Below are 23025 nucleotides of genomic sequence, written 5' to 3' on the forward strand. Positions count from 1 at the left end.
TTGATGGCTTGCTTTTGGGCAGAAAAAGCTCTTGTTGAGGCAGTTGAATTTCCGCAGAACAAAATGCCATAGGATAAGTGAGAGTGTATTTTAGCGAAATGCAGCTTTTTCAAAGTATAAGGAGACACAACAAGTGCTAACATCCTATATAATCATATAGGTTCCTACAGATACTTTGCTGATTATGGCTTGAATATGATGTGACCAATCTAGGGTCTTGGAAATAATAAGCCCAAGGAACTTAGAGGTATTTATGCTGTTTCTGTGTGGATTTTTATTATTACTGGGAAGAAGATCCACCTTATTGGATCTCTTATGCAGGAGGAATCAATTTTATTGTGTATGAAATATGATTTAACTTGTAGGTACACATTAGATATTCCTTATAGTTGTTTTCATTCATCATAATCGTCAGTCATTAATCCTAAGATTGGTTTGACACAGCTCTCCTCTCAATTCTCCCTCTGGCTAATCTTTTAATGCCTACATAATTCTTCTGCTTTACATCCTTCATCACCTGCTCTCTCTTCTGTAGCCTAACTCTGTCAATCTTACTTTCCACCTTTCCTTAAGCGATAAGTTTCATTAAACCATCATGTCTCTTGATGTATTATATTATATCTTATATTATCTGTTGTATTCATTAATTGTAAATAAAACCACTTAATTTTCTTAGATGCCGAAAACTGCCGAAAGGCTTGAAAGAATGGCCTGCCTTCCATGCATTGAAAAGAACCATTGATGATTTCAACGATATGTGTCCACTATTGGAGCTGATGGCAAATAAAGCAATGAAACCAAGACATTGGCAACGAATTATGGAAATCACTCAGCACATATTTGAGTTGGATGCTGAAGGATTTTGCCTTAAACATATTCTGGAAGCTCCATTAATGAAATGCAAAGAAGATATTGAGGTAAGAGGTGTGAAATTTTCATTTTAATTGATGCAAGAACCTTTCTACAGTTAACAGGATGAAAGTTCTTTAGTGTTTTTCCTCAAATTCCTGTCACCTTTGGCAGGAATGACTCCTAGGCTATCTTCTGAGTGCCAAATACTGAAGCAGAATATTTTTTGTTTCCACATAATTTTTTTCAGCTACATATTTGATTTAAATTGAATCTTGGTCTGGTTTTATTCTCTATATCAATCCAATACAAGGCAGTGTCTGTTTTCTTATTAGGGGAAATGAATCCTCTAAAATTGTTCTTGAAAATTAGAATAATGAACATCAAATAGTCATTTCACTATGTGCAATGTATGAATGGGTTTTAGAGTAATCCATAAGTAACTGTCATCCTGAAATGGTGGCGGGTGCATATGGGGTGTGGGAGGGTTTATGCGTATTATCTGTTTAAAGAAAACTTTCTTAAAGTTTGCATATGACTTGATTATTTGTTATTACTACTAAAGTAAAGGTAGATCAAAATACCTTTTGTGCCCACCCTTGAGTTTTTTCTGTACCCACTACTGTCCTGAAATTGTTATCCCTGTAAACACAATGAGTTGCAGCAACGTTGCAGTCAGGTTGCACGAGGTTGCAGAGGTTGCAGGGCTGTTGAGGTCTCTTTGCAACGTCCTGGCAACGTTGCAGACAGGTTGCACGAGGTTGCAGAGCTACTTAGGTCTCTTGAAACGTTGCAGACAGGTTGCTTTGCAACGTCCTTACAACAATTTTCCCTCATTCATTAAAATATGAAAATATTGAGCTAAAAGAATAGGTACCCACACAGCAGAGGATATTCCTGGAATATCCTATTTTGATCCGTTATATTCCTATTTCGTCCCAGAGACATTGCGAACCATTGTGGGATATTCGCGGTATATATTTTGACAGTAGGCTTTTGTGTATGTAATAACTGAGTCACAGTTGTTACAGTGTGTTTCATCATTTCTTTTCGGAACACCCAAGAACGCCGTCCACCTGGGGTGCTACGAAATGCAGATTAATTAAAAAATCAATCAATTCCCTTAAGATGTAAAAAAAATCCTGCCATGATAAGTTTTCCTCGTTTCATAAAGAAGAATGTTCTTCGAAATGTGATTTCACTCGTGCTTTTTAATCTACTAAGGCGATGATACAAAAAAGATATATTTCCCAGTGGGATTTATTCCTCAAGTCATAAGGCGAAACTTAATTTTTCGCCTACCAAGATTTAGACTCCCGCCCGCGATGTCGAGCTATCGATTGTGGATACCATCGATGGTCGATTCCACCAATAGTCGATTTCCATCGAGAGAAAAACAACATGCCAACGGCCATGGCCGTTTGATGGCCGTTGTCGTATTCATGTGCACATTAATAATGTTACGTGAACTGTGTTGTGTTCTTCGTGAGCGGAATTGATCCTGCCGAAGCATATCAGCCTCTTAAGTTCTTCTTTTACTTGTTTCACCAGCACCTAGGCAATCATCTACTGTTACTACGTAATTTTGTAGTGTTATGTTTGCGAAACTTCTCCAACAAAAGTTTATCAACCGCAGAAGTTCTACTTTTGCTTCCTTCATCAGAATCTGGGTAAGTAGAAGTGTTGCTTATTGCAACATTTTTTATTTTAAATGAAGCATATTCTTAATATTTTCAACCTTCTCACACTTCCTGAGACAGCTCAGTCAATCCATCTTCTGTGGATTGAAAAACATTACATATGCATAAACTTAAATTTATTTTAATGCTTGACGCATTGCATCACCGTAGTGTGGGAGGATTATGAAGAAAAACTTCTCGGCTTTACTATTTATTGAGTCATTTAAAGTTATTTACATTTTTTATAGTGTTTATTTTTCATTTAGGTGTAGTGGGTTTAAGTGTAGCTTCATGTCAAAAACATCTTCATGATGATGTAAAAAGTTTTGGATCAAAGTTCCAATCAGGTAATTGTTATTAAAAGAAAACATTTCAATCAATTTTGTGTCTCATTTTTGATAATTTTTTGTAGTTAAAGATGTCACTGTGATTTTGTTAAAGAGGGGATAAGTAATGGGATTTGATTTGTTGGAGGCAAGTCTATTTGTGCACATTACTCAGGGATAAAACCATTGGGCCATAATGATAAAGTGAATATCAGTTTATCTGTGGTAATATTATTAATACCCAGCCCAGTATAGGAAATGGTTTAGATTCATCTTCCTTTATGTTTGCTTGAAGCACTTTTCAATAGAGTGATCAAAGACTTTGAGATGCGTTGGCTCCCTAATATTGTTTTCTTCTAAGCAAGCAGACTGTTTGATCTTGATTCCAATTATGCAGGGTATCCCATTTATCTTGACCACCCGAAATAACTTTTTGTTCAGATGGAAGTTCAAAAATGTGTCAAGCAAATGTTCATAAGCCCTCAGGGGGACATTAATCAGCATGACTGCCTTCCTTGTATCTTTGTTTCTACAAAGATTTGAAGAGTGGTATGTCTTTTTTAAATGACACCCTATATTTTTTATGAATGACTGGTGGAGTAGTTCCAATACCCGCCTTCCTGCACTAAGTGCTATTGAGTCAGACATTTTTCATAACACTGTGTTTATGTTAATGGTCCACTGTGCTACATTTTTGAATAAGTCTTTAGGAGAGGAAATGAACTGCCAAATAAAAAATATAGGGTGCCATTTTAAAAAGACATACCGCTGTTCATATCTTTGTAAATAATAAAGCTACAAGGAAGTCAATCATGCTAATTAATGTCCCCCTGACGGCTAATGAACATTTGCTTGACACATTTTTGAATTTCCATCTGGACAAAAAGTTATTTCGGGTGATCAAGATAAATGGGACATCCAGTATTCTTCATGTAAAATTGTCATAGTGGATGTGTACAGCCTTTGGTTCAATGAATTATCCCTAATATAATAATTTTTATTTCAGATTGATTTTTTGAAAAGAGTTGGGGGTTCTACTCCACCAGATGCAATAAGGCGTGGGTTGAGAGCATCATTCTTAGATGATATTGCAAAATATTATTTATTGGAAGGCCTTAAAGGGAACATAAAGTTTGGACAGACACACATTCATTTGGCTCTAAGCTGTAAGTAAAGTTTTCAAATTTCTATTAATTAAATACTTCAATGAGACCAACATATGTCAGTAGCTTAGGTATTTTCCTTGAGAGCTATCAGCAATCCATCCTTGCATTTTGTTGAAATTCTTGCAAGGACATTACTTTTGTTATTTTGTGCTGTCCAGCGCCCAGAATTGAATTATGCTCTCTAGTCTCTTGGGTTGTATTCAAAGTTAGTGCCCTCCCTTTCAATACAACCCTAGCATTCGATTATTTTTATTACCATTCCTATGATTTTCAAGATTGGCTGTTCTAAAAAATATCATGAGATAATTTCTGTTTTCTTTGAATGACATTCAATTATTGTTGTGCGTGCTTATTTCATTAACATTTGGACTAAACTTTTATTTCTCTAAAGTAAAGAAACCACTCTCCAGCCTTAAATTTCTCAGGTGGATTTTGTGGGAAAATTAAATGCTTACGCCTTAATTATCGAGGTCATTTCAAGATCTCATGTAATGACAGTAATGATAATAGAATCGCTCAAGAAAATGACTAAGTATATGCAGCCAAGCTCGTGTCTCAAACCCTTGTTTGTCATTTCATATGAAGTAATTTGCCAACTCTTGCCTCATAGAAAGTCCAAATTTGTGGGCTCTGACCTAGGTGGCAAGTGCAATACTAATCCTGCTGATTTCATCAGCTGACCATCACATCTTATTGGTTATGTGCATCTATTTAAAAATGGCCCTATAAAAACTACTGTCTTAATTATATTATAGTCAATTTACTTCTCACCTTTATAATAAGATGAAAAGTACATTATACATATTTTTTAGTAATGTAAACTTTTTCTGGTCCCATAGTTATTTCTGAAGACCTTCTTCAGTATTTAAAGAGAATTGAGAAGACGCAGCTGGAAATTTTAAAGGAAATTCGGGCTTTGAACAGAGCTAAGTCGAACTGCCAGATGCCAGATGAAAGTGACAACGACTTATTATTGACCTGGAAATTCCCCATGGATACAATGGAAGAATTTGATGCCCTGGAGGTGGAACTCCTCAAAAAGCCATTCCACGCAGCTCTGGTAAAATAAAACTTTTGAGTGTCATTTGTTTGATGGGCTTTTATAAGTAGCTATTTGTGAGTTTTTTTGTGTTGTAAAAATTCCTCTGATTTTTCAGACTGTAGAGTTATGCAGACGAGGTCGGAATAACATTACTGAGGGTGTTTTCGGCATGTTATACCACCTATTTACCAATAACCTTGGTCGGAGATTTTCATTTTTCGGCCATTCCAAAATGAACACTAAAAAAATCCAGTTCTGTGCCACCAGAATGTGTGCCTGTATTATTGGTATGTTGTGCTTATAAAATTATTTCAAAATGGGAACTGTTCAATAAAACTACTTGTGTCTAAAATCCTTACTAAAATTTAATTTCAGATGCTTTCCGTTGCAAGCCCACATTAAAGGAATATGGCCATAAGCACATAAAGGAGAAGGCAATTGACTGGTTCAGGCACGCTGAGTCAAGGCATCAGAGGGTGGAGGAAAGGAAAACAAATTGTAAATAAGGAATAATAAAAAAATTTCCTTTGAAACGACACAATTTAAAGTATTATTTATTAAAGGTTGCATCACGTTACGCTTCTGGTGGTGAAGATTTGTGAAAATGTAGTAAGGATTAAATTTTGGCAGTAAATTGGTTGACGTGAGACGTAGCTGCAACGTTGTGGCAACCTATATGGTTTACAGAAGGTTGCAGGCAGGTTGCAATCATGTTACGTGTCACGTTGCAAAGATGTTGTGAAGACGTTGTGAAAACGTAGTACGGAGGACGTTTGGCAGTAAATAAGACGTTGTCACAACGTTGCATGGAACTCCCAGTTGGTTGCCGTGAGACGTTGCTGCAACGTTGTGGCAACCATTATGGTTTACAGGGTATATTTTGGTCAAAATTTTGCAAAGCCACTAAACTTTAACTCAAAGTTTCAAATATTGTTATGTTTGTGTGCTAATTTATCTACCACAAACAATCATAGCCTTGAATAAAATTGCAAAAGGAGAATTGGTATATTTTATTCTAATAATTTGCATTTTTTGTTAAAATTTAGGACATCTGCATATCAGCAATGAAAGAAAAGGACATAGAAGCCAAGCTCAGACAGGTTACAAATGAGTGGTCTGTACATGAGTTAACGTTCATGACTTTCAACAACCGTGGTGAATTACTACTCCGAGGAGATACTACAGCTGAAACAATTGGACAACTTGAGGACAGCCTAATGGTTCTTGGTTCACTACTCTCAAATAGGTTGGTTTATGATTGTTGGGTAATACTTTTCTTGTTGCAATGAATCTTTGTGTAATGGGTTGATTACTAAGTTGGTAAAAATATAAACAATTATGCCTTCCCTTACAAGATTAGTGCTTTCCTATTTGCCTTAAATTTCATTTTAATTGTAACCACGTAATTACTTATCAACCTTGTACTTATAAAAAATAATGGGTTTATTTTGATAAATTTCTATTTGTATTTAGGTGGCTTAAAATAGACTTTTTGCTAGAGTATTGGCAACAAATCATAAACGTTGGCCACTAAACTTAGTTTCTAATGTTGCGGTGCAAATATTAATTCATTCATGAATGTATGCGAATTGTGTGGAAACTATTGCACTAAAAAATAGCTCTCTTATCTTGGTTTTCCAGCTCAGGATTTTTGTGTTTATTTCTGAATAGAATGAAATTTTGGTCACATTTTGCTGAAATATTTTTAAGTAAATTTTGGGCTGGGACTCATTGGACAATGTCTCTTTTGTTGACAAAGGCCACTATCCTCCACACGTCAAAATACATGTGCTAAGCGAGGCATGGGTGCACCCATATCTCGTTTAGCACATGGGATGCGTTCCTTAGGGTACGAATTTGCGTTATATGTGCTGTACGAATCTGTGTTATATGAGAGTGTTTTAACGCTTGGAAGATAGGGATGCGTTCCCGATAGCTTAAGTGTTGGATATCGAATTTCCTATAAACCTTATATATTCCTATTAATAGCCTAAGAAGACCTTATTTATGTAAACATGTATAGTTTAAAATATCTTTAAAGATAATAGGCAGGCATTAAATGACGATTTTTCTCGTTAAAATAAATTTGTATGTGCTTTTGAAATTCCCTCCCTTCGAGTGGGTGGCCTAACATCTAGGATAAAATTTAACCTATCTCAGGGATTCGTAATGCATTGCCAGCAGTAGACAAATTTTCAAACCGGTCTAAAAACAATTATTGTGTCACCCTGGCCCATAAATAATGTTATAACTTGAAGGATTCTTGAACATCTCACATTGGCCATGGCTCTAGGGATGGTAACGAATTTTCCTTCATTTTCTCAGAAACCTAACTTGATGGGATCTCATTTGCCTTTCCTCTTAACTCCTACTAGTAGTCTTATTACCCCTTAAATTTCCAGTTTTTCCTTAAAAATATGTTCTTACTTACCAAACTTTCATTTCTGGCCTAAGCTGTGTGTCCCTGTGATGCACTTAAAAAAATTACAATGTGTGACATGCATTAGTTGTAATAATTTGTGTTGTGGTAACAAAATTGTATTTGTTTTTGAAGAAAGAAGTGAAAAAGAAAAATGGCGACTGTGAATTTATATGCATTTTTTGTTGGATGAATATCAATCATCATTCATTTACCACTGTTTTCACCACTTAAATGACAACAGAGGAAGTAGACAAAACCCATTGAATTGATCATTTAATTTCAAATATTAATATCTCTAATAATGATGAATAATAAATATTTTCAAAGGGTAGTGAGCAACTTGATTTCCACGTTTGATTTCAGATACAATGCTCCATTTAGGAAGCAAATACAACATTGGGTGTCAGACCTTTCTAATACGAATGAAATCTTAGAGAGATGGCTTCTCGTCCAAAATATGTGGGTTTACTTAGAGGCTGTATTTGTTGGAGGAGATATTGCTAAGCAGCTGCCTAAAGAAGCAAAGAGGTTAGTCAAGTGGAAAATTAGTGGTAATGTTAATTTATACTCTTTATGCATTAATACTCAAATCCTTAAATGAATTTAATGATTATCTTCATGCTTGTATTTCCTGACATATTCCATCTTACTATATTTTTCTTCTAAAACTGTCAGTAGGATCACCATTTGTACAAATATGTGCTGTTAAGATCACAGGATACTATACACCGAGGATATTTTTCTCAAATAGCATATAGATCTTTTCCCGTATTTTGACTGATGAAATTTTCTATGATTTATGTTGATTAGATAAAAACATTTGCTTGTTAATTAACAGCTTACGCATACAATATGTATAGCATGAATAATCTAAAATTCAGACTTTGTCCATTCTAGCCAATATTGTCTTGGTAATACCTTGAAATATTATTAGAATGTTCCTGATGTATATAAATATTACAGAATGAATGATTTGACTTGTATTTTCATGAAGTTCATATTTATTTAATAGCAATCTAATTTATTGCCAATAGTAATACCATATCCTTTATACTAATCCTTCCCCTTCAAAGTCAGGGAGGTTATGAGTGACTTGAAACCATTATATATCATTGATGGACAGGGGCGGATCCAGGATTTTTTTCTGGGAGGGGCACAAGCAAGGCCGTATCCAGGATTTTGTTCTGGGTGGGGCACAAGGATACCTCGTAATACAAAACGAACGCAATGATAATGGGACCGTATTAAAAATCTTGCATATTTTTGAGGGTCTGGGGGGGGCACCCCCCGTGCCCCCCCCTGGATCCGCCTATGTTGATGGATAATCCACTTAGTGCTTTTTAGCTCTAAATTATGAGTCCAAATTTGGCCTCCTACATTTAGGAAAGTGAGTAACTTATTAGCCTTGAATTGTCTAAGTACATAGTCCCTGTTTGAAGACAGTTCATCCTCAATTTGATTGCAATTTTATCTTGATTAGAAGATTGAATATGATTCAGTATGAAAGAAATATTGTACACTAGTTCAACTCAATCATTGATTGGCTGGTTACTTTTGTGAATCATTTGTAATACTGTTTCAATGACTATTCAATTTCATGTCTCGTGGAATTGATTGTAGCATCTATGGAATAATTTTGTCTATGCTGACGCCTTTATTGTAGTACTCATCCCACCTCTAATTTGGTCTCTTTCAGATTCAGCAAAATTGACAAGTCTTGGCAGAAAATAATGCAGAGAGCTCATGAAACTCCAGGGGTTGTGACATGTTGTGTTGGTGATGATTTACTGAAGCAGCTTTTACCCCACTTGCAGGAGCAGTTAGAGCTCTGCCAGAAGTCGTTAAGTGGGTATGTGGCAGAGTATGCAATGAAATTTGTTGAACTTTCTCTTTTGGTGAGTAGAATGTGACTCAATATTTTCTCCCTTTTCAGATATCTTGAGAAAAAGAGGATGATGTTTCCACGTTTCTTTTTTGTGTCTGATCCTGCCCTTTTAGAAATACTTGGACAAGCTTCTGATTCCCATACAATACAAAATCACCTGTTATCAATATTTGACAACACACGATATGTCCGTTTCCATGAAACTGAGTACAACAAGATGCTGGCAATTGTTTCATCTGAGGGAGAAGTTATCTTAGTAATGTATCTCTCACTAATTTTTCATATAACTTTACTGACATGTTTTCCTTGTACATTTTTAACATCTTATTTTTTCAATATTTTGCCCTGGAATGTTAATGACTTAAATCAGCTCCATAAATTAAGTTAAAAATCAATTTTCTGTTTAGCTATGCTTCCATGAATTGGTATTTAATTATATTTTGAATTTAAAATGGCTTCAAAATATTTTGTATTTTTCTATTTACAGCTAGAAAGAGCAGTCAGAGCAGAAGGCAGCGTTGAAACGTGGTTGACCTCTTTATTGCAAACTTCGCAGCAGTCTCTTCATTCCATCATTAGACAAGCATTTACAATGATTAATGATGCAAATTTCAACCTTTTGTCATTTCTGGATAAAATGCCTGCTCAAGTTGGTAAATTTTAATCTTAATTTATCTTCAACCCCAATAAATTAGATCAATGAGATTCTTGGTATTTTCTGCTACAGGTTGGGATCCTTGGTATCCAGATGATATGGACAAGAGATGCAGAGTCAGCCTTAATGCAAGCACGGCAAGATAAGAAAATAATGGCAGAAAATAATAATAAATTCTTGGAGCTTTTGAATACTCTTATTGATCAAACAACAAGAGATCTTACACGGATTGAAAGAATAAAATTTGAAACTCTGATTACTATACATGTTCACCAAAGAGATATTTTTGATATTTTGGTAAGTGAACCCATTACATTTTCACTGCCATTCAAGCGTTAAAGGAGTAGTGTCATGTCATTGAAATTAAATCTATGAAGCAATGAAATTTGACCCTTGTGACTTCCATTATACCAGCACTGCCTCACATGTTTTAACTCCCCTGCCATCTGTGAGGAGTCCAGATCTACAAAAATTCCAATTAATCAACCATATAATCTATACTAGCAAGCTAAAAAAATAAAATAAATAAATAAATAAAATACTGCTGGCAATGTCTTTATGTGATACCTGACCTGTGGTATGACTAGCAGACTCCTTGTTGCCTGCCTTGGATAAGCATGTTCAGTGAGTGTCAGAATCTAATGTTGGTCGACAATGCTACTGATGTCTCAATGCCAAAATAATTGGGTTGGGGAGGTTGGCTGAATGGTCTGGCGGCATTGACCATCGGATAGTTGGGTCCATCTGTTTTTGTTGGGAAACAGGTCTACACACCCTCCAACCATTAGCCCTGATAGTTGTGAGGTTTGGTCAGAATGTGTGTGTTGGGTTAAAGAGGGAACATTACCTGCCTGTAACAATAGTGAAGTGATATGTACTACCTGATTGCAATTACACTTCCCACTAGCCCTCAATGAATAAATGAAGTCTACTTAAGCTCTTGATGGCAACTATGTGGCTGTTGAAATATGCATCATCCTTGGACTAAGAAGATGCACAGCTCCTGTAATACTTTTATTTAAATTTTTATTTTATTGTAAATGTTGCATACAGAAATATTGCCATGCCTCACTATTGGAAAATAAAATTTGTTGTACGTTCCACATTAATAAGCCATTTCATCTACATCTACATAATACCCTACAAGCCGCCTAAAAGGCGTGTGGGGTGTTAGGACACCAGCCGTTTACAAATAAAAAGGAAGTGCTCTAAGGAAATTACGACTAGCATTTATTGAAATCCTTTATGGTTCGGAGAAAAACGAATTCCCATATCTATCTTTATTTATCGTTTCTGTGGACCTGGAAGTATAGAGGAGCTCTAATGTTATGTTCTCCGTGTCACTCTTAAAGATATCCATTCTCAATTGTTCAAGCAATCTAAGCCTAGCGGGCAGCCTCCAAGTCTCTAGTGGCTCAGTGGCTCCCAACCTAATTCGCTTAACATCTGGGTAACGCTGTCTGTATGCCCGTAACAGTATTTGACGAACCGTGCAGCCTTCCTTTGTATTTTGTTCAGCTCGTGGATGAAGTCTTTCTGTACCGGATCTCATTCGCTTGCTGCATATTCAAGGTGCGGTCGGACGAGTGTGAAAGAGCACCTTTCTTTTACTTTCTCATCTGAAATCTTCCCACAATATGCTTCACGAATTCTAATTTCTTTAGGGCTATGCCGCAAATAGGTGTTCTTTATATGTGTTCCCCATGACAGGTTCAAGGTTATCGTAACTCCCAGGTATTTCACTTTGTCTGCTGCCTGTATGTAAATATCATCCACTGCATAAATATGGCTATAGTTGGACGAAGTCAGCAAGAAATGTACCGTCATGCATTTGCTCAGATTAAGTTCGAGTCCCCACTCTTGGCTCCACAAATAAACGTTGTTTAAATCCGATGATAGAATTTCATAGAGTGATCACTAATTTTGCATTAGATGACAGCATCATCAGCAAATAAACATATTTTTCTGCTAATTCAGGAGCAGAGATCATTAGTATATAATGATCAAAAGTGGGCCGATTACGCTTCCTAGTGGAACGCCTGATTTCATTTTAACTACATCAGAGCTGATTCTGTCAAGAACTACTTCTTGTTTACTATCATTCAGAAAGTCACATATCCAGTTTACCACTGTTTCGTTTAATCCGCATGGCTGTAATTTGTATAAAAGTTTGTTGTGAGGTACTGTGTCGAAAGCTTTCTTAAAATCTAGAAATAATGCATCAACATGTCTTTTCGATTCCCCGGATTTGAGAATGTCGTGAAGAAAGAGCGCGAGCTGTGTTTCGCATGATCTACCTTTTCGGAATCCTTGCTGATAGCCATAGAAGACTGTGGAAGAAGGACATGATATTGCTAACAACGATATGCTCAAGTATCTTGCCTATAATCAATGTTAATGATATTGGCCATTGATATTATTGATATTCTGACCGTAAAATGATTAATAGTGATTTTGCTATTATGATGAATGAAATGGCATCATAAAAGTGGCCTATCAGATATCACAACCTTTATCCACTTGCAGTTTTCAGCGGGTCCCCCTTCCTTCAAACCAGAGGCTTAGATATCTTTCAGCTTTAGGAGTTTAGATCAGTGCAAAATTTGGATCCTCTGAATAATGGAATGATTTTTAAAACATCATTAAAATCCCCAGTTGGAAGAGATCCAATTAGTGCAAATTATGTGTATCCTTAAAGGACTTACCATACAGTGATCAAAACCCTCTCATTGGCAGTTTCAGAACAATACTTTCAGATTTTTTTTTCATTTCCTGCGTGAGGTGATAAATAATAGCTGTGATATAATTGCAGTAAGATTGGGTCGAAGGATTTCAATTTTATGTTCACAAGAGTGGGCCCACATATAATGAAGTTCGGTTGTAACAAAGTAAACATCTGGCCTTCTCAGAGTTGTTATATTCTGGCTGCTCTGTATTTAATGGTCTACATACATAATAAGCCAGAAGAAACATTAGCAAAATACATCCACTAACAGCATTCTTGTGTTTTTATTATTTTAGTGCCGACTTAATGTCCGTTCTGTGAATGATTTTGAATGGTTAAAACAGTGCAGATTTTACTTCAAAGAAGATTTGGATAAGACACTGATTGCTATTACAGATGTCAACTTCAATTATCAGAATGAATACCTTGGATGTACTGAGAGACTTGTCATTACACCTTTAACCGACAGGTTTGTAAAAGTATTTCATTTTATCACAAATTCTGAAATTCTTGTCGTTGAACTTTTATCTTCATATTGGATCCATTATGGTAAAGTTTTTTTTTAAGTTTTCAAATATTTTTTTGATTCTCCCTTTACCCTTGGGGTTGATGAGGCCCCAAAATTTTTGGAGCATGTCAATGTCAAATGTAGACTGTCATTTTTTTGTTTATGTAAAAGTAACTTGTCTACTTCAGAAATTTTTTAAAGTTTGATTCACAAAATATTTATTGGCTCTCATATATTGACTCATCTACTCTGAGAATGTTTTTCAACCAGACTTTTTGGGTGTACAGAGACAGATGTGAGTTGTAATTTGGTTACATTTTTCATTAATGTTTCCTACATTGTTACTTTTTCTTTGCCTTATTATTTCTTAGGTCATTATTTCTTTCTTTTTGCTATCTGAGTGGCACTCCACATTTTTGTTCTAAGTCAAATGATGAAAGCCTTGCTCACTAAGGTTATTAGACAGCTGAAAGTACTATACTATTTGCAGAAGTACTATCCTTACTATAAAAAGGAATATTAAACTTAATAGAGGTATGAGAACTGAATTGCATCACTAATACCATATAATCGCATGTAAGAGACACACCCCTATTTTGAGCATCGAAGCTAAAGAAAAAAAATTTTGCTGCATTTTTTTAATCCTATCACACGGCATTGCAGACATAAGCCTGGACTCTTGACAGTTATCAAAATTTCCTCTTTCAGTACTAAAAATTTACATGGCATTTTTTCATCTAAATTTACACGATATGTATCCCAGCTAGCACATTATAAGTCATTTAGATAAGGTGAAAGGAAGAAATGAGGAAGTCTCTTCTCAAGTAAGCTTGTTATGGGTTTCTTACGGCCAGGGCGACAAACATCCAGAGTAATGACAAAATGGATGCCAAACATTCAGCACTTCCGTAGATGCTGTTATTATCCCATCATTTCAGAGTGTTATTTGAGGCCTTAATGTATTTAAACAATGTTTTTATTATTGGCGCTTCAATATTATGAGGAGAAATAACATCATACCGCCATAATTTGAAAATCATTCACATTTATGAACTGATAGCGAAACGAAGGTCGTAAGAAAAACACAATTTCACAAGAACACCGACGTTGAATAATATAAAAATGCTGGAAGGAACATCTAATGTACGTATTGTACTCATCAGGTTATCAAGCCATAATTTAAAATTCATAAATGTTAAAATGTATGGACCTTGAATAATTTCAGTTTTTCATGCACATGCCAAACAAGTTTTTTTTACATAATTGGATATTTAATTGGTAACTACACGTTGAAGTTTTAACAACTGCCGTGGTCTAGTGGTTAGCGTACAGGACTTCAGTTACGTAGGTCGCACGTTCGGATTCACCCCTATGTTATTTTTTTTCTTTCCGCCGCATGGATAGAGTACTTGTATTATGCTTTATATCTTCACTAGCCGGTCACTTGCAGTTATTAATCTTTTTCTATTTACGGGAAAATCTGTTATCAGTTGTTAAGCCCTTATAAAAACTCGCTTAATTTCACCAATAGCCTTAAAATTCATGTCGAGATGAGCTGCGTAGCATGTGTAGTACGCTGTTCAGCCGCCTTTGGCGCTCCAACAGAAGTGACTTACATTGCCTGAGGATATTTGACGGCATTCCTTACCTAATCGTCCCTAACATCTTACCCTTTCCTTATATAAGTCCCTTAGCTTACGATAAGCTGCTTATCAATTTTTTCCGTAAGAAAACCATAAGAAACGGTTAACTCTCTTACTTTGTGCTATCTGGGATAGTGCTTGGAGATATGGAGACATTCACTAGTAGTTTTAACCTCATGATGCTTCCTAGGGATGGTTGAATGGGATACTTGAGATCCAAATATCCACGGATAATGCCCTTCACCTTATACCCTGGATCCAAATTCGTCAAAGAAATTGAATCTGAATCTGAAATTTAAAATCAATGCTTTCGTGAATGCAATGTTCCATAAGAGGGAGTAGAAAGAGTTCCGATCCCCTCTCTGCATACACTGTTGCTCTACGATGCTTGTCCTACTCATGAACAATTTTGTTTGAAAGCTCTCGTATGAGTAGTGCTATAGAATTGCAGCCGTGGAAAATTTAAAGGAAAAACATGACAGACACACAGCATGAACCTTCCCAAGAGATTGAACAACAATTGGGGGTATCTCAGCACCGTAGGATAACAACAACATCGTAGATTTAACGGAACCACACTCGGCCCTCCATCAGCCAATGCCTCTGTGATTTTTTTTTCTTTCCGAGACCCCACAGACCATAAATCACTTGCCTCAAAGGAAATATCAAGTTACATAGGAACAATGGAAACGTGTTTCATCCCTACCCCATCTCACCCACTGACCTTATTCGGTCTACCAGGTTGTAACACTTAATTTTGAGTTGTTTTGGAATGGATATGGGTGTGACGATTGATGGGAGGAGGACAATGAAGTGGACAATAATGAGCAGCAGAGATAGAGTGGGGCGATTGTTGTTGACGGTGTGGGATGGAGTGTATGGGGGGTTGGATTGTAATAGTTGTGGCGTGCAGGTGTCTCTTTGCTCCCAAGTTTTTTATACGGTGTAATAAGAATATTTGTAAGTGCATTGAAGAGAAAATAAAAAACATTACATTTTGGTGCTCAACGTGAGGGGCTTGACTACTCGAGAGGTGAGACCACGAGAACCGGAGAGAAAGAGGACCATCCCGAAGGAGTGAAGAAAGAAAATGGCGGGCAAAATGAAGAAATTTGTGGAGCTGAAGTCGGCTGAGCTACGGCAACTATTACGAAAGAGGGACTTGTTAGTAAGGGGAACCAAGCCAGAATTGCAGCAGCGATTATTACACACGCTAGAAGAAGAGGGAATGATGTAAGTAAGTATTAGTTTAGCGTCGATAATGAGGAACTGGGGGAAACTGAGATGCAAGCGCTATTTAGGCAATTTAGGGAAGAGCAAGCTAGAAGAGATAGGGAAAGAGAAGAAAAAGAAGCAGAAGAAAGAAACAGAAAGCTTTTGGAAGAAATGGCAAAAATAGCAGGAGAGCAGATACGGATTCTGGAACGTTTTGCATCATTTGAACATGGCTATGATGAAAAGTTTGCCATAACAGAAGTCGCAAAAAAAATTAACGGGGTAGGAGTGAGGCTGGAGCTGAGCGATGGCAAGGTCTGAAAGTTAGAAGCGAGTTACGTAACTTTGCATGAGAACACGGAGGGAAGGCTCACAAAGATGGCGGACCAGCTGGGGCAACAATCCACCACAAAAGCAGGTGGGCTAGATAAGGAGGCAGTCCAACGCATCGTGTGCGAGGAAGGCACGAGACCCAACTTCACAATGGCATCCGCGGGGATGGTACAGTTAAAGGTTCCGACGTTCGATGGGAGGCATGCATCAAGGCCCCATGGGGAACCTATGTACATGATTGATTGTTCAAAGCAAACATGAGCTTTTTAAAAATATATCACTAAGGGAGAAACTCCCCTGCCTGTCACTTGTTTTTGACCTAGGGTTTTAGTTGACAACAATCGGTGAAGGGGAGGGGGAAGATAAGAAGTTTGTGTAAGAGGCACACCCCCATTTTCGGCTGCAATTCCTGGGAAAAAAACGTGCGCCTCGTACACACACTTACATGGTACATTCTGAAAAGTGCAAGTCCATGTAAAATTTGAAATCTTGACACCAGACACATTTAAACGTTGAACAGGTTTATTAGCCAAGATTGGGTGACATATTGTCGATTTTCGTAGGTATGTGGTGAGAGGAACCATAGGAGAAATGGATTGAATACCTCTAATATTACCATTTATAATTATGAAGTGTGTTCAGTATTTCTATGGATAATTGCTATTCTAATTTAGTTCATGAAGTTAACACACATTTTCTGTTTCCAAAAATTACTATCAAGTTTAAGTTTATATTAATCTAGATTAGAGGAGTAGGTGTTGGTGTAAATCTAGTGAGTTATTTGTTTGTGCATTGGTCCGTCTGAAATGGAATCCATTGTATGAATATTCTGTAACTATGCATTGCTGTTGGAAAATATGTAGTGTGCTGCCTTGATACTTCTATCAATGAAGTTGCTAGTTTGGTGTTATAATTGGCTATTATTGTAGATATAAATGTAGCTTAGAAAAAATAAATCACCAGAGTTTTTGTGACAATATATTTTATGTCATTAGGTGCTATATAACTCTTGCTCAAGCTCTTGCAATGAGCATGGGTGGCTCACCCTGCGGTCCTGCTGGAACTGGAAAAACAGAGACTGTGAAAGATATGGGGAAAACGCTAGCAAAATATGTGGTGGTCTTCAACTGCTCAGACCAAATGGATTATCGAGGACTTGGAAGAATATACAAAGGTAGGAGTAGCTACAAACATAAAAAATGGGGATGAGATCAGCTTAACCTATCTGATAAAAAAATAAGTGCTCATCAATAAGTAGGTACTTAACTTGTAAATTTGATGCATGATCTTACGTCGGGAGACATGGAAAACATCAACCGGTGGAAAACCTGGGAAACTTTTTTGTAAATTTGAGTCTTCACTTACCAAACTTAATAGCAAGTTGCTACATTTTTAATGCAGAGGACTGAAAACAAAATGTTATTGTAATAACATGCTGTCTTCACATGAAAATTAATGAGTTTAGTAGTCCATGATGGTTTGGTAAAGCAATTATTTGTGTGGTGTCAATGCAGAAATTGTAGATTTGAATCTTTTTTTTTTCAATTTTCAGGTCTAGCTCAGTCTGGGTCATGGGGTTGCTTTGATGAATTCAACAGGATTGAATTACCAGTGCTATCGGTTGCTGCTCAGCAGGTAGCTGTTGTCCTTGCTGCTAAAAAAGAAAAAAAGAAGCAGTTTATTTTCACAGATGGAGATTCTGTCGACCTGTGTCCTGAGTTCGGGATATTCATTACCATGGTATATAAAATGTTCCTCTGTATTTCATTTTCAGCTAGTTTCCTAAGTTTTTACTTCAATTGCTTAGCCCAAATAACCAATATTGTAGGGTCAAGGACTATTTATACTATTACATTATCTAAATAATATAAACTATGTACTATAATACAAGTACATATATGTATTGCTTAAAGGACTCATTTAGAGCTTTCTTCTCCCAATAGGGGATGCTTTTAGCTTGTGATTGTTTGTGTATTCCCCCTGCTCCATATACTCTGATAAATTATCTATACAAAATGAGCGCCTAGCTGTGATTCATGCGGTTGCTACTCTCATCACCTCTGCCTCCACTTCCCTCACTGCCTCCACTTCCACTACTCCCTTCCCCTCCCATTTTACCTTGACTGATTGTGGTGTAAACAATATCCTTATTCATTATGTGTTTATAGTCTGGCTCATTTTCGTCTCTATCAAGACACTAATCCCGGGCAGCAATGGATTAGTTGTTGATTGAGTCCACTCCCACGTGTGGCAGCAAAATAAATCACCACATTATGAAATATGGGGGAAAATGAGATCTCGGGGCAATTCATGCCTCAGTGCAACAAAAATCGCCAGTTCCTGTATTCATTGGCATGCGAGACCATACCAGTTATTGCTAATTTGTGATCTTAAAAATACATTTAAAGATTGTGGATATTGTTTTCTTAATATATGTAATCTGGAGTGTACTGTATTAATTTATGAAAAAAAAGCCTCCTAATGTTGTTTTTTCAACTCAAGCATTTTTAAGCTCCTTATTCTTGAGGTTAATTGTTTTTAACAATTTTTCATTGATTGTTCCATAATGGCTGGCGCGAAAGTATTTGCCAAAAAATGGTGTCCCAATCAACAATGATTTTAATAGGGGGCACAAAGATAAAATGAAGTAAAGTTCAAGGCTAAGTGTAAGGCCGGATATGTCCCTTGTATATTACAGCTAAAATAACATCAAAAAATCAGTCATATTATTGAGCTAGCCTTACAAAAAATCTGTTTTCTCTTCTTTCCTCTCATGAATTCAGGAGTTGAGGAGAAATGAGGAAACTTCCAGGAAGTTATTACTTTAAGCTTTAAAAATATGAAAAATCTAGTGTGTATGTATTATCCAAATAGAGAAATGATCATATTAAAAGCCATTATTATGAATAATGAGGGGAGAACTGAATCCGTACATCATCATGTATTTGGAGTGAAATTTTTAAAATATTCAATCATAAACTTACAAGTAGCATGAAATGTTTGAACTCTATATTCTGTGAACAAGAAATAGGTATTTTCCTGATTAATATATGTAATAATAAATCATTTGAAAACTTATTTGGAGTTATTTAAGTATGCCGGGAATAGCCACGGTGATAACTTTTACAGAGTCACCCGCAATGCACGAATGGATTTTTTGCATTATTTGCAGTTCTGAAGAATATGATGATGGAGTGGAAAGTGTGGTTTATCAGTGATTTCATTCAGTACCTGACAAATCTACCTTTGTTTCTAGAACCCAGGATATGCAGGACGAAAGGAGTTACCAGAGAATTTGAAAATCCAATTTCGAACAGTTGCCATGATGGTTCCTGATAGACAAATAATCATTCGGGTGAAACTAGCTAGTTGTGGATTTTTGGAGAACATTACTCTGGCCAGAAAATTTTACACTCTATATAAACTATGTGAAGAACAGCTCACTAAGCAGGTAGGGAGAAGGAATACTTAAAATGTTTGTGGCTACAAACTTGTGATATTATACTGGGTATTTCTTACTTAATTCATTTTTTTTGCTATATTACATTACAGGTTCACTATGATTTTGGGTTGAGAAACATACTATCTGTCCTGAGAACACTGGGGGCTGCCAAAAGGGTTAACTGTAAAGACTCTGAAAGTACTATTGTGATGAGAGTGTTACGTGATATGAATCTGTCTAAGCTGATCGGTATGTATTTTTACTCATTCATTGTACAAGCTAAGAATATTTTGTAGTTATTGATATGCATCAAAAGTTTTCATTTTTCAAATAGGTGGAAAGTTATACCTTCAAAATAAAATCTTTATATTGATATTCTATACCAGGTGTTCATAATGATTGGTTATCATTACCTTAATGCATAAAATAGGTACATATGCCTTCTTTTGTACTTACTTCATCCTATTGTGCAAGAGAATAAAATTTGCAATAGTTCAATAATGAATTTGTGGAATCTTCAAAGAATATAACAATTAATCCTTATGAAAAGTTTATTTCATTAAGAAAAATTTTCCGACCATATATTTTTAGTATGCACTTGCCCACACAGCACACAGACACTTTTAGGACGTCCGGTGACTGTCCGCCAAGTGGCCTACGGATGTCCGTAGGCCGGCCGAATTCATGCTTAAGGTTGTCCGCTGCAAGTCCGCATGTCAGTAAAAAAGGTTGCCTACAGACCTCCTGCAATTGTCCGCTCCGGATACCTTCAGGACGCGTTTAGGTTAGGACTGAATTTTGTTCGATTTTATAAATAATAGGTCCAGACAAGAATTTAAATAAATAAGGCATCAATTTCATGCACAATATTTATTTGGCTTCTTTGGTAAAATAATATATCACAAGAAACTACATATGTATTACTTAATTTTCTTCTTCCCCTGCAACCGCTCCTTGGTGTGCCTTAGCCAGTTTCTGATAGCCGCCTCCACATCTTTTTCAGGGGCTGACATGCTCTTCTGCACTGCTCCTGTTATAATGAAGTATATAAACATTTCACTGTAGCAAGAAATCGTCTCTTGTTGGTAACAAGCCGATTACATAAGACAGGAAGCTACAGTGTTATTAGTCTCGTGTTTAACATTCTTAAGGTTTCAAAATTAGGAAAACCTGCCCATTTTAGGCGATATACATTTTAGAAACTTTTCTTTGACTTTTTCTTCTTAATAAAGAAAAGTTTTTAGTAAAAATATTAATACATTTTATATTTAAATATTAAAATTATAAATACATTAATATATTAGTAATTTATATATCATAATTAAGAACATTTTTCATAGAGCAATTGTTGCACGACAGAACCGAACGACAGAATATAAAAAAGACAACTAAAATGCAAGAATTTTCAAATGAATTGCCGCTAAAATATTTAAAATCACCACTTTCAGTCCTGAGTCGTTCATCAACATCCCGAAGCCACTTCTAACTAGAAATTACATCCAAATAATTTCAGGGAGAAAGGGTACATACCTTAATGTATTTCGTAGGGGTGAAATTGTCTCTTCTTATCGCCCAAATACACTTCTTCTTCTTCAACTCACGATCTATAGGAAAGCTAAAAACTTGAACTTTGGGTCTAGTCGAGTTCCTTCGCATCCCGGAACCACACACGTGAATGGCATTTTTAACAAAAATGTATCATAGACAAGTTTCTGAAGCCCACCGAATGAAATTAAAGAATAACGGAAACTTCACTATTCACAAAAACTCTAATTTTCACCAACTTAACCACAAAAATCCCTGGAATGTGGTGAGACGCAACGTAAACAAGGTAATCTCCAACGGTGATCCTGGGCGATCCTTCCATCTTTCTAGGTGGCTATGGCATCATCCGAGCAAGAAAATAGTCCCACGCCGGATATGAATCTTTGTATCCAGCGTATCCAGATACGAAATGACTACTGTGTCACATGTTAATTCAAGAGTTTTTAGGAAATTTAGGCGTGTATGATACAATTTTATCGCTGCATATGAATTTGCCACTGTACTGTTCAAAAACTTCATACAAACGGGACACTAGCTGTACGTCCGCTGGACGTCCGAGATCGGACAGTGTGCGGACAGATGGCAGGGACAGGAGCCGGCCGTCCTCTGGCTGTCCTGAAAATCCTCGGACAGTGAGAGGGCGTGCCGGACACGCAGCGGACGTCCTTTGGCAACGATGTGCTGTGTGGGTGTACACCATAATTTTAGTGCTACATTATACATTTACAAATTACAGTGGAGGCTCACAGTTGTGAGCACAGCTTAGTGTAAGAATTGCGTTATAATGAGAGATTGTCATTGTACCATCAAAAAGTCAATAATTTAGGCTCCTAGATGGTGATAAATAAAAAATTCGTACTTTTTCATGCAAAAAATAGCAAAAAATTGCATAAAAAGTCAGTATAGAGATCCAGTATGCAATAAAAAGGTATAAAAAAAACATTAAAGAAGATTTTTTTCTTGTGCGAAACAAAAATTATTGTTCCAAATGCACTTCCAGTGGAGTGGAAGATATCCATGGCAGTAGAAGAATGATGTGATCATTGGCATTAAGGGGTAGTCATAAGGGTAGATTGTATGGTGGCTCATGTTTCATTAATTAATAGAGATATGGCACATTAACCTCTTCATTACTAAAATCTCAAAAGAGGTTGGTGTGAAACGATGTATAGGTGCAACGGGGACAAATGGAATCGAAACTACAGAAAGTGTATTGCATGGAAACAATCTTGAAAAATCGAGTTTGAATTACTATACAGGCTCTCCAGAATAAAAATGAATTGGAAAATTGGATATTAATGAAAGAGGGCGCAGCATGTGTACATTTGATTTAAAAGATTCTAATTTTTTCCATGCCATTTAGGGAGAAAGTGCTCTCAGAGTGTTACAGGAAAGGCGGTAGATTTACCCCCTGTATGCATCTGCATCAAAGTGTTACTAGAAAGAGCACTGAGTCATTTCTCCGAGCATTTTTTTCAGCTTTGTTTAGTTGGTGGACAGACAATTGGACTGGGTGCAGAGTTTCTGATGCACTCATTTCTGGATTTCATTTCATATTTTTGTCTGGCACTGCAGATTTGGATGCTATAG

The 23025-nt window shown here is 36.4% G+C and overlaps 1 protein-coding gene across 1 annotated transcript in view; it reads left to right on the forward strand.

The window, feature by feature from the left end:
* Nucleotides 1–23025, forward strand: part of LOC124158523 (dynein axonemal heavy chain 5) — a 174866-nt gene that overhangs the window by 42224 nt on the left and 109617 nt on the right. Inside the window, exons 26-37 of the mRNA XM_046533651.1 lie at nucleotides 677–917; nucleotides 6109–6308; nucleotides 7848–8012; nucleotides 9181–9333; nucleotides 9418–9625; nucleotides 9857–10018; nucleotides 10097–10321; nucleotides 13046–13218; nucleotides 17444–17622; nucleotides 18001–18188; nucleotides 19705–19899; nucleotides 20001–20139. Coding sequence (XP_046389607.1) covers nucleotides 677–917; nucleotides 6109–6308; nucleotides 7848–8012; nucleotides 9181–9333; nucleotides 9418–9625; nucleotides 9857–10018; nucleotides 10097–10321; nucleotides 13046–13218; nucleotides 17444–17622; nucleotides 18001–18188; nucleotides 19705–19899; nucleotides 20001–20139 — 2228 coding nt within the window. The remainder of the gene's footprint in view (nucleotides 1–676; nucleotides 918–6108; nucleotides 6309–7847; nucleotides 8013–9180; nucleotides 9334–9417; nucleotides 9626–9856; nucleotides 10019–10096; nucleotides 10322–13045; nucleotides 13219–17443; nucleotides 17623–18000; nucleotides 18189–19704; nucleotides 19900–20000; nucleotides 20140–23025) is intronic.

The sequence above is a fragment of the Ischnura elegans genome, chromosome 1 (assembly GCF_921293095.1).
Source record: "Ischnura elegans chromosome 1, ioIscEleg1.1, whole genome shotgun sequence".
NCBI classification, from domain to species: Eukaryota; Metazoa; Arthropoda; class Insecta; order Odonata; family Coenagrionidae; genus Ischnura; species Ischnura elegans.